The following is a 13,127-nucleotide window of genomic DNA, read 5'->3' as shown; positions in this document are numbered from 1 at the left end:
TCCTAGAATCAATCTATCCCTAGGTCAGGCATTGGCTGAGCTGAGAACCCTCCCTCCTCTCCTCAAGACTCATGGGATGTATGACATCATTTTCCTAGGCATGGAAACCAGGAAGTAAAAAATTGTTAAAACAAGTAAATATGATATAGTTTCCCATCTATTTCCTAATGCTAGCAGCATAAGGATTAGAAATAGTCCATGTTGATTGAGAGAGTGAAGTTCCGCTTCAAGATTATGCATTAAAGCAACTTTGTTGACACAAAAATGTACAAGAAGGGAACCCATGCAAAAAAAGACATTGAATACTCCCCTCCCCCGCTATCCACTCCACTTACCACTGCAGAGAAAAGAAATGGATGCAGATTTGCAGAATCTAAAAATTCTATGCTCAGTAGCTCAATCTGCAATTACCCACATATACTTCTGTATTCTGAATTTGTGTAGAGGAAAGCAGGAACCACAGCAAGCAACAGGCAGCCCAGAAAGGTAAGAACCTACCACTGAGACCAATGATGGGGCACTATATCTTGCATTGACAACACTAATGGGACACTATTTATTTAGGGACACCAATGAAAAAACAATGGGGTACTGTTCATTACCAATACGGGACACTATTCCGACAAATGACATCAATGGTGGGGCATTGTTCCTTCAACTGAATGGAGCCTTCTACTGAGACCAAGGCTGAGGCATGGTTTACTCCCACTGACACTGGGGCATTTTCTACAACCACTGGCTTTTTGTTTATCAAGTTTGGGGACTCCTGCACTAGACCAAGGTAACGTGTCATATAAAGGAGATGAGAATCACACTATACAACACTGCAGGTACAGAGAACAAATAGACTTAAGGTACAAAAACCTGTTTGTAAAATCTACACCCCATTTTCAACAGAATGATGCTAAGCAGTAAGTTGAATTATAACCACAAAAGTGCAGCAGGATAAAAAGGGAGATGGTGGAAAATAGACCCTCTGAGCAAAATCATAGATCGGCAGGTCCAAATATGTTCTAAGATAATACTGAATAAATTGGAAACATACCCATCCTCCATGCCTGGCTGAAGATAGAGGTGCGCATGTGCAGATCTCAGCCTTTGAATAACATGTATGCAAAGACGCTGGAACATCTGTTACAAACACACAAATATGAGGAAAAAAAAAAATAATGTTTGGAAACAAAACATCTTGCACTTAATGCAAAAAAAAAAAAAAGCACACATAACTCAAAGAATTGTTATAAAAGGACTTTTTGTTGTACTACAATAGCATAAACACGGTACAGTATTTATAAAAAGTGTACGGTTAAAGGTTGTAATGTTTATTATACATCCTAGCAAAGTTTGTATCTTAAAAGATGTCAATGATCAAGTAGTATTATATCAATAATAAAGGGTTAGTGCACCTTTACACCAATTTACAAAATTATGAGGTGCGATAACTCGCTATACCCTCCCCACATCCCCACTGCAATTACCTCCTTACAGTCTGACTATTTGAAAGCCACGCTCTTCTACACCCTTTCTTTTGGCACACTGAAGCGGCTCAGAGAGATTCCCATTGGTCAATGAAGTAACGTGCCCGTGCTGACCCATGACCGCTCATCATTGTGAGCATTATGATGCTACACAGCTTCTGTACTGTGTAGTAGATTTTTCAGATGCCCAGATCACTACACCGGCTGGCATGGGCAACAGAAATAGTCAAAGGAGGTATGTGCTGTGGGAAAGCCAGAATGTGAAGTATAGAATAATCTCTGGGATTTAAATGTCTGTGTTCAAACCAGGCAAAGTGGCTTTTATTGCTTTTAGCAAGGTAGAGATCACAAACACAAAGATCCTTCTATCTTTTAAGACCTGGGCTTCAACAGCCATGCCGTTAATGGCTGGTTCACACCAGATGCAGTCCAGTGCATTTTTAATCTGAATGAAAAATGCATGCAGTGTTTTCCATGTATTCCAATGGCCCTAGTTTACACCAGTGCAGCGCAGTCAACAAAAGGCAAACATGCTGCATTCTTTTTGTATGGAAAGCTTCAGGAAATGCAGAAAAATTGCATGGAAAATGCACCGGAATCCATTTTTCCTGAATTGATATGAAAAAGGAGGGGGAAAAAAAAAAAAAAAAAAAAAGAGGGAAAAAATGCACCATAAACACATCAAAAACAGACCGGAATGCATCAAAAACACATGAAACTGTGCATGCAGAAACGCATCAGGAATGCAGAAATTGTGGTGTGAACAGACCCTAAAGCCAGAGGCTGAGGAGTATGATGGAACAGAAGGCATTGCGATATCAGGACTGGCCTGTTGGGAAGAAGCCAGGGGTTGTCTGCTAGAAGTGTTGCTAGAATGTCTTTCTACCAGGTTCTTCTGGACCAGTTTAAGTGCAATGAGAAATCTCTGTTCATCTCTATTGCTTTATCGTATTGAGCAGATACGGCAGAATTTGCACTGGAGGGAAATAGAAGATTAACCTGAACCAAGACCAGGAAATTGTCATGACATTGGAGGCTAAAGTTAGAGGATCCTTGGTCCTGGCTAAAAACAGAGGTAGATTTCTACATCCAGAGTTCCCCATTTCTAACATATCAGATTGAAGATGCCTGGATGAAGGGTCCATTTTTCCTTGATCCAGGCAATAGCGGCTGATTGCTGGACAGTTAAGTTTCCATCAACAAAAGCATCTGGTTTGATCCTTCAAGGCTGCAAGACTCCTGGTACTCCCTTAATGTCTGCACCTTGACTGGATTTCCCTGCAGAAGGGGGAGGGGTTCAGTGTTGCAGAGTCATATGAACTGCTTTGAGCTTCAGGATGTTGATGGGGAGCTTGGTGTCCACAGGTGACCATGTTTCCTGGACTGTGGTGGACTGGAACACTCCCCAAGCTTGAAAAACTGGCATCTATTGCCATCATATTCCAGTGATAGGGAAGGAAAGACTTTTGTATTGTTCAGGCTGTGCTTGAGATTCACCAAGATAGGGGAATTCTTTGCTTGGCTGGATAGGATCTGCTTGTTCCAGGTTGACAAGATGCTGTGTTGGAGAGTTCTTGAATGAAAATGGGCTCAAAAGATGGCTAACATGAGGCATAAAACTCTCATGGAGAATCTCATTGTGGAATGTCTCTTTGAACAGTTACTGACGTGGGCTCTCAGGAAAAGAAATTTGTTTTCTGGAAGGAAAACCTTTGCTTGGCATGTGTCCAGGACGAGACCCAAGTACTCCAAGTGAAGAGAAGGCTGAAGAGTAGATATTTTTAAACTGATCACCCAGATAAAAGCCTGAAGCACCTAAACTGTCCTGTGGATGTGTGCTGATAGGCAAAAGGGAGACAAGTCCTTCAGGAGAAGATTCACCTAAAAAAGTGCAGCATTACCTTATATTGCCAAAATAAATAACACCAGCTGTAGTGCCTTTGTAATAATGTTTGGTGTATGTTGGTGGTGACCTACTACCGGTCCTTCCAACCCTCATACATCAATAGACATAGATGTGCAACAATAAATCAAAAAAGCAATCTAAGAGTACACCCCTATTGAAAAGTAAGGTTTGAATCAATATCTCAATAAAAACAAGAACAATTTCCCGAATTTTGACAAAACTGAGTTATATAGAACATTTGTGTAGCTCATTACATGAAAGTAAGGTTAATAATATAACTTGGATTACAAAATCTTCATTTTTTTCCTAAACTAGTTGATGCAAAAATGAATACACCCCACAGCAAAAACTACTACAGCTAGTATTTTGTATGACCTACGTGGTTTGTAAGGACAGCAACAAGTCTTCTAAGTATGGAATGAATAAGTTGGCAACATATTGCAACATCTTTTTCCATTCTTCAAGAACGGCCTCTTTAGAGCCTGTATGCTGGATGGAGAGTGATGCTCAACTTGTCTCTTCAGAATTCCCCATAGGTGTTAGATTGGGTTCAGATCAGGAGACATCCTTGGCTACTGAATCACTTTCACCCTGTTCTTCAGAAATGCAACAGTGGCCTTAGATGTGTGTTTTGGATTATTGTCATGTTGGAAAAGTGCACGACGAATAAGGGCACGGAGTGATGGTAGCATCTTCTATTTCAATATAGAGCAGTACAACTGTGAATTCATGATACCATCAATGAAATGCAGCTCTCCAACCCCGGCAGCACTCATGCAGCCCCACAGAAGGAAACTGCCACCAAGTTTCACTGTAGGCACCATACATTTTTCTTTGTACTCCTCCACCTTTGTGACGCCATACAGTTTTGAAGCCATCAGTTCCAAAAACATTTATCTTGGCCTCATCACTCCAGAGTAAAGCGTCCCAGTAGTTTATTTATTATTTGATTCTAGGGAGAGGGAAGGGGGGGGGGGGAGAGAGGGAGAGGGAAGGGGGGGGGGGGAGAGAGGAGAGAGGGAAGGGGGGGGGGGGAGAGAGGAGAGAGAGAAGGGGGGGGAGAGAGGAGAGAGGGAAGGGGGGGGAGAGAGGAGAGAGGGAAGGGGGGGGGAGAGAGAGGAGAGAGGGAAGGGGGGGGGAGAGAGGAGAGAGGGAAGGGGGGGGGGAGAGGAGAGAGGGCGGGGAGGAAGGGGGGCGGGGGGGGAGAGAGGGGGGGAGAGGGGGAGAGAGGGGGAGAGGGGAGAGGGGGGAGAGGGGAGAGAGGGGGAGAGGGGGGGAGAGGGGAGAGAGGGGGAGAGGGGAGAGAGGGGGAGAGGGGAGAGAGGGGAGAGAGGGGAGGGGGGAGAGGGGAGAGAGGAATGGGTAATACAGTAGGTCACCACCAACATACACCAAACATAATTACACAAGCACTACAGTTGGTGTTCTTTATTTTGTCAATACAAGGTAGCACTGCACTTTTTTAGTTTGTTCTTTGCTGTTGGTGTGGGAACACATATCAGTGCTTGGTAGCTACCTGTACAAAAGAATAGTAGCGCATTGGTATGTTTTATTTACCTTCAGAAGGAGGTTGTCTAGATAGCCTGTGACCTGGATGCCCTGAGTACTAAAAAGAGCAAGAAGAGGTGCCAAGACATTTATGAACACTCTGGTTGTAGAGGATAGGCCAAAGGGCAGTGATTGTTGCTACTACGAAGCACAGAAAGCACTGATGAAGTGTTTAAATAAGAACGTGCAGAAAGGCATCTTGAATGTGTATGGATGGCTTATATTCCCCTGGTCTCAGAAAGTGAATTACCAACCTTGCGGATTCCATGCGAAATTTTGGAATTTGAAAGTATTTATTGACGGATTTTAAGTCCAGAATAAGACTAATATCCCTGCTGAACTTACAATGAACAGGTTTGAATAAAAATGTGGAGGTACTGGCACAACCACTTCCATGGCCCTGGACTATTTCTGGTTGATTTGAGAAAAAAAGCAGAGGAGGTAGACTTTTAAACTCTATTTTGTAACATTTTGAAAGCACAGATCTGGGAAGTTTGTGACCTAGAAAGAGGTAAACCATAACAGATGTCCGCCCATCCTTGGAAAGAGGGCTTTCATGAAAACTTGGTGGGCTCTGAGGCCCAAGACTTGTGACGAAACCGGTTGAGCTTAAAATTGAACCCAGGGTAGAGTGGTTGGGTGCTCTGCATTTTGAGGAGGTAACCACCATAAATAGCGCTAAGGACCTAAGTATTCCAATGTTAGCTCAATTCTCCAATGCAAAGTATAGAGGTGATATAAGATAATGCCAGGTGCTTCTAGTTTTTTTTTCAGAATGCCATTTATTGTAATAGTAAGAATAACTGTTACAATAAATTACATTCTAATAATTAACTGCTCCTGGCATTATCTTACAGCACCTCTATACTTTGTAGTGGAGCGCTGAACCAAAGAAAGGAACAAGGAGTACCAGGGTGTATGGAACCCAGACAAACCAGGAAGTCTACACTGCTGGATGCAGTAACACCAGAAACATGGTAAGGGGCAGATGAAGGAGATGCCAGACACAAGGATTTAGCATGTGTGTCTGGAGACTGGCCTGACCACCCAAATGCTAGGGAGACAACCTACTCAAGGACCCATCCAGATGTACAAATGGCCCACCACTTGCAGAAGTGGTAGTGAACCTTCATGCAGAAGGTTTGCCAGATAGGTTAGTAGATCTCTACTACTGCTGAACAAGATAAAGGAGAAAGAGGGGGGAGGGTCCTCACATTCTGGCGCAGACCTCCGGCATTGAGGCAGAAGCACACCCTGGCCACCCATGGCATTGCTGTGTCCAGAGCAAGTTCAAAGAGACAACACCCCTCGAAGGATAACGGAGTCCGATACTCCTGGCTGCATCATCATGCTAGCCATATATCCAAGCAAGCCAGAGTGCCTACCCATTTGCATGGACATCAATCTCATCCGGGTTTAGATGCTTGCAACAAGTCTTCACAACTAGATCACAAGGTTCCAGAATATTTCTTTGACGGCTCCATAACAGTAAATTACAATGACCCACAAACACAGGGTGGAGAGCCACAGCAGTTAAATTCCCTACTTGGATCTCAGTTTGAATTAACAGTTTGTCAGTAAAATCCCAAAAGGTGAGGACACCTTTAACCTATTTGGTGGTATGCCTATTAGGCTGGATTCACTGTGGCATCCAGAGAAGAACGGACCACCGATTTAAAAACTCCCTCTTAAAAGGGAAAATTTCTTGGGGCACAAGATCCTTCAGGGAAATTCCAGTCCTTATAAAGGAATAACTCAAATAACAAGTGTAAAATTCTTCTTTGTAGAGTTCTTTGCAGCTGTAGGAACCCTAAAAGACCAAAGGCCTGGAACAGGCCTTCTTCTTCTAGGTGCAAGGTAGTAAAGTACTGCATAAATGAAGTTTGAAACAACCCTTTAATAATCCAAGTCTGTTGCAGGAGACTGCGGTGTCTGAAAAACAGGGTCTCCAGAAAAGACTGTTGGGAGTTGAAATCCAAAGATGGTAACACAACAGCCACAGGCTTGGTTAGATTTAGGGGCTCGGGAGGGTTAGGGTACAGACACTGCAGGCCATGGAGTCTCTATGGGCAGAGTGCCCCAATATTTGTAATATAATATATAAGTCCAGAGTGAACAGAGCTAAGATAGAATCCGACGACAATGATCTGATAACAGGAGTTATAGGATTTGGGTTTACGAGCATTGGTTCCTTTTGGGTATAAATAGGGGGTAAGTGCCCTCAGAATCACTAGGGGAGTATAAGCTGTCTTTACAGGCTGAGGCAGCAAGACTGTCCCGTGTACCTAATGGAAGACCCGTTGTGTACATACAGTGGTAATAAAACTAGTCCCAAAGTAAGGCAAGGCCTCAAATACTCACAAACTTGGGCAGCTGGTGAGGGTTTCAGGTAGCTGGAGGTGACCAAGTCACTGTGGGTGGCCAGTGGAAACAGTCCAGAGACTCATGTGTTGTTTCAGAGAAGGGGCAGCTTCAGGATGATACTTCCTCCAGGATGAATGGAGGAAAAGAGAGCTAGCAGCACTCCACCAAAACAATATCATGGTTGATCCCTCAGCCTTAAATCTGATTGTGGCAAAGCTGAAGGTGGCAGAAATTTGTAAAGATACTTAACGGTGGAAACCATGAGTTAACTGCCGGTGCTTCATCCTGACCGGCCTTTTGAGACAGGATCAAACCTAGGGCTGTGCCACGACTCTTGACATGGAAAGTGCTCATTGGCAAACACTATACAGCAAGGTCTTGAAAGGGCCACATTGCAGAGGTCAGTATCAGAATGTCACACTCCAAGCTAGACCCACACGTCTAGTCTAGGAGGTCTGGGTAGAGCTACTACTGAAGAAACATCAACAGGGATAGTTGCTACTATTTGTAGAGACCACCAGAATCTCAACTGAAGTCACAGAGGAATAAAATACCAGGAAGTGAGAAGGTAACTGAAAATAAGACATTTTTCAGCAACACTGAAGAAAATATGTTCAACCTCCTAGAACACTAGCAAAAATGTGAGGCTGTGTAAAGGAGGGGCTATATGAGGGCTTACTTGCAACTTTTCTGTTTACCAGTGTCCCAACCTCCTTTAGGCTGCAGTATAACCCTAAAGTTGCTGAATTCCTGTGTCCCTCTATGGCTGAAGTTTTTCCTGGAGCTGAAAGGGGCCAACAGGGTGCTGTACATACATTCCTGAAAACTTCACAGCACCCTGCTTCAATACTTCTCTCAAGAGCCCTCATCCCTCATACAAGCAGTAGGCTTGGGCAGAGTTATGAAAATTGGAATTTAAATACAATGGATGACAAGGGTGGATCAGGGACAGTCAGGCTGGGAAGAAAAGAGCTAGATGATATTTGACTTTCTTCAGGCATAAAAATCAAGCCTTTACCTATTTTACTGCAGCTTCTAATGCACATTGTGAGAAGCTCACAGTATACAGTGAAAGCAAAGCAAGACATTTCAGCACAAGAGATGAGCCTTTACAATCGCACAAAATCGAAGGTAAGGCTGGGGGTTACGCTTTAATTAATTCAAAGATCTTTTAAAAAATGGATAAGTTGAAATAAGGAAGATTCATACATAATATTTATGGAGTAGTGACAGCTGACAGTAAATTAGCTTAAAGCTGAGTTCCACTCAAAAGTGGAAGCTCCGCTCATTTGCCTCCTCCTTCCCTCCACTGCTCTATTTGGCACCTTTTGGGGGGAAGGGGGGAGCGGGTACCTGGTTTCGGCCCCCTCCTTCCTCCCACTGTCTCCTGGGAGCCTTCACAAATGCCAGAAGACTGCTGGACCAATAAGATGTGCAGCGCGACTCGCACATGCGCAGTGGGCACCCTGGCTGTGAAGCCGCAAGCTGTCACAGCCTGGTGTCCACAGTTTTGATACTGGCGCCGGGGAAAAAAGAGGCAAAGAAGGGACGGCACGGGTGAGCACATCGCTGGACCCTGGGACAGGTGAGTGTGTGTTTATTAAAAGTCAACAGCTACAGTTTTTGTAGCTGCTGGCTTTTAATGAACACAAAAATGACTGGAACTCCACTTTAACGCAAACGAAAGTGAAAATTTCTAACTGTGAACAGTTTTAATAACATACTGTTATAGCACATGCACAAACCTGTCTCACAATCTGATTGGGACACTTGATAAGGATCTGCATAGGCCACCAGTCATCATCAGCCATCCTGTCCAAAAACCACTTAAAAATGAAGCAAAATTTTAGAAGAGGTAAAATAAAGCTGGTTAACGTTGAACTTCAAGCAAATACACAGATGAACTACATAAATATGTTAAGCATATTACATGCAAATTAATTTAAAATTCTATGCAGCCAGTCTTGTGATGTAGGTACCACTGCCAGACAACACAATTAGCTTCTGCACTCCCTGAAACCTCTCTGCAGACTACACTTGAGCAATATAGCTAAGTTTAAGACTAGCCTGTGACAGGACATTGAGTGTGTTTCAGTAAAATGATGGAGTCATCACTCTCCTCTCTCCCTGCTGTCAGCTTTCATTATCAGATGGACAATACAGTGCAATGCAGAAGAGCCCTGATTAGCTAACACAACCGCTGCTTTTCATTCTCTTAAACTGGCCATAGATGGATTGAACCTCAGTTGGTTCAGCAGGGACCGACAGAGATTCAATCCATCTATAGGCAGGCCGGTTGTACCCAAGTTGATCCACAATCGTCTTAGGTACAACCAGCCTCCCAGAATTTTTTTAGTTGCATGTGGTTACTGCTGGCAGCTATAGCTGCTAGCAGTGATTATTGTGACCTGTCGGCCAGGAGGGCTCCCTACCAACAGAAAACAATAGCACTGCAGAAGGGAATCCCCCATCATCACTGTGTTGGTGGGGATGGAGGAATTGAGAGATTTTGTTTCCTTCCATCATGCATAATCTGGATTGTGTTAATCTAATGTATGCTGTGCTTGGCGATTGCAGAAACTATAACTGGAATTAATGATTTACTTTTTTCTATATCTGCATAGGTTTTTTTTTAGCTAAAAAGTAATATATATATATATATATATATATATATATACACACACACACATATATACACATATACAGTCAGGTCCATAGATATTGGGACATCAACACAATTCTAACATGTTTGGCTCTATACACCACCACAATGGATTTGAAATGAAACAAACAAGATGTGATTTAATTGCAGACTGTCAGCTTTAATTTGAGGGTATTTACATCCAAATCAGGTGAACGGTGTAGGAATTACAACAGTTTGCATATGTGCCTCCCACTTGTTAAGGGACCAAAAGTAATGGGACAGAATAATAATCATAAATCAAACTTTCACGGTTTAATACTTGGTTGCAAATCCTTTGCAGTCAATTACAGCCTGAAGTCTGGAACGCATAGACATCACCAGACGCTGGGTTTCATCCCTGGTGATGCTCTGCCAGGCCTCCAATGAGTTCTGAAGCATTTGGCTGAATATGAGCAGATAATATTGCCCGAAACACTTCAGAATTCATCCGGCTGCTTTTGTCAGCAGTCACATCATCAATAAATACAAGAGAACCAGTTCCATTGGCAGCCATACATGCCCACGCCATGACACTACCACCACCATGCTTCACTGATGAGGTGGTATGCTTTGGATCATGAGCAGTTCCTTTCCTTCTCCATACTCTTCTCTTCCCATCACTCTGGTACAAGATCTTGGTCTCATCTGTCCATAGGATGTTGTTCCAGAACTGTGAAGGCTTTTTTAGATGTCGTTTGGCAAACTCTAATCTGGCCTTCCCGTTTTTGAGGCTCACCAATGGTTTACATCTTGTGGTGAACCCTCTGTATTCACTCTGGTGAAGTCTTCTCTTGATTGTTGACTTTGACACACATACACCTACCACCTGGAGAATGTTCTTGATCTGGCCAACTGTTGTGAAGGGTGTTTTCTTCACCAGGGAAAGAATTCTTCGGTCATCCACCACAGTTGTTTTCCGTGGTCTTCTGGGTCTTTTGGTGTTGCTGAGCTCACCGGTGCGTTCCTTCTTTTTAAGAATGTTCCAAACAGTTGTTTTGGCCATGCCTAATGTTTTTGCTATCTCTCTGATGGGTTTGTTTTGTTTTTTTCAGCCTAATGATGGCTTGCTTCACTGATAGTGACAGCTCTTTGGATCTCATCTTGAGAGTTGACAGCAACAGATTCCAAATGCAAATAGCACACTTGAAATGAACTCTGGACCTTTTATCTGCTCATTGTAATTGGGATAATGAGGGAATAACACACACCTGGCCATGGAACAGCTGAGAAGCCAATTGTCCCATTACTTTTGGTCCCTTAACAAGTGGGAGGCACATATGCAAACTGTTGTAACTCCTACACTGTTCACCTGATTTGGATGTAAATACCCTCAAATTAAAGCTGACAGTCTGCAATTAAATCACATCTTGTTTGTTTCATTTCAAATCCATTGTGGTGGTGTATAGAGCCAAACATGTTAGAATTGTGTTGATGTCCCAATATTTATGGACCTGACTGTATATACACACACACACACATACACCACACATACAAACACATATACAGTTACTAGATTACTGGCAAATTGTACTAAAGCCATAGAGTGCCTAGAGCTGCCACAGCACATGTAATTCACAAGACGTGTTATACAGATCTTACCTCGCAGGCTGCTTGGCTGTTGTTAAACTGCTTTGTCAGCAGTTCAATCCACTGTAGCATGGTGGGCTAAACAGAGAGACAGAAAATAAGTTAGATTTAAAGAAAACGCTAAGTGTCAGCAGTAAAACACTTTAAAGCATTACTGTTGGCGATAAGCACCTACCATGGTTTAATGTGAGAACAGTTTATACAATTTATTACTGCTTTTAGGACCTCCAATTCTCAGTGTCTACCATAAATAATTGCCAACACTACTTATTACACATGAGAAATTTTTGTCAGCATTTGATCTCAAACTCTTTACAGTAATAATTTCATTAACAGGGCTCAGGTTAAAACTTGATAACTATTTACCTTGTTTAGAAGGCTATGCACATTTATGTATTCACATATTTTAAACAAGCGTTAAAAGCACTTTAAAATAAGCCAATAAACCCCCACTATGAAGCTACAGTGGGGATCGAAAGTTTGGGCACCCCAGCTAAAAATTTGTATTAATGTGCATAAAGAAGCCAAGGAAAGATGGAAAAATCTCCAAAAGGCATCCAATTACAGATTAGACATTCTTATAATAATATGTCAACAAAAGTTAGATTTTATTTCCATCATTTATACTTTCAAAATAACAGAAAACAAAAAAATGGCATCTGCAAAAGTTTGGGCACCCTGCAGAGTTAATATCTTGTACTGCCCCCTTTGGCAAGTATCACAGCTTGTAAACGCTTTTTGTAGCCAGCCAATAGTCTTTCAATTCTTGTTTGAGGTATCTTTGCCCATTCTTCCTTACAAAAGTCTTCCAGTTCTTTGAGATTTCTGCGCTGTCTGTCACGCACTGCTCTTTTAAGGTCTATCCATAGATTTTCAATTATGTTGAGGTCAGGAGATTGTGAAGGTCATGGCAAAACCTTCAGTTTACGCCTCTTGATGTAATCCCCCGTGGATTTCGAGGTGTGTTTAGGATCATTATCCATTTGTAGAAGCCATCCTCTCTTTAACTTCAGCTTTTTCACAGATGGCATCAAGTTACCATCCAAAATTTGCTAAAATTTTATTGAATCCATCTTTCCTTCTACTCGTGAGATGTTCCCTGTGCCACTGGCTGCAACACAACCCCAAAGCATGATTGATCCAACCCCATGCTTAACAGTTGGGCAGAGGTTCTTTTCATTAAATTATGTGCCCCTTCTTCTCCAAACGTACCTTTGCTCATTCTGGCCAAAAAGTTCAATTTTAACCTCATCGGTCCACAGAACTTGTTTCCAAAATGCATCAGGCTTATCTATATGTTCATTTGCAAAGTTCAAACGATGATTTTTGTGGTGAGGACGTAGAAGAGGGTTTTTTTATGATGACTCTTTCATGAAGACCATATTTGTACAAGTATCTCTTTATAGTGGAATAGTGTACCACAACTCCAGTGTCTGCCAGATCTTTCTGGAGGGATCGTGCAGTCAAACGTGGGTTCTGAATTGTTTTTCGCACAATCCTGCGAGCTGTTCTGTCTGATATTTTTCTTGGTCCTCCAGATCTTGCTTTAACTTCCACTGTT

At 42.5% G+C, this 13,127-nt stretch overlaps 1 protein-coding gene across 5 annotated transcripts in view; it reads right to left on the bottom strand.

The window, feature by feature from the left end:
• USP34 (ubiquitin specific peptidase 34) overlaps positions 1-13,127 on the bottom strand; it is a 244,271-nt gene that overhangs the window by 51,420 nt on the left and 179,724 nt on the right. For all 5 annotated transcript variants that reach the window (XM_089669184.1, XM_089669187.1, XM_089669185.1 and 2 more), the window contains 3 exons: positions 11,579-11,644; positions 9,042-9,122; positions 1,046-1,131 (listed from right to left, as the gene is read on the bottom strand). In XM_089669184.1, coding sequence (XP_089525310.1) covers positions 1,046-1,131; positions 9,042-9,122; positions 11,579-11,644 — 233 coding nt within the window. The remainder of the gene's footprint in view (positions 1-1,045; positions 1,132-9,041; positions 9,123-11,578; positions 11,645-13,127) is intronic.

This window comes from Staurois parvus, unplaced genomic scaffold (genome assembly GCF_062004578.1).
Source record: "Staurois parvus isolate SC_StPar_1 unplaced genomic scaffold, SC_StPar_1.0 ptg000070l, whole genome shotgun sequence".
Taxonomy (NCBI): Eukaryota; Metazoa; Chordata; class Amphibia; order Anura; family Ranidae; genus Staurois; species Staurois parvus.
This window is presented reverse-complemented; position numbering and strand designations above follow the sequence as displayed.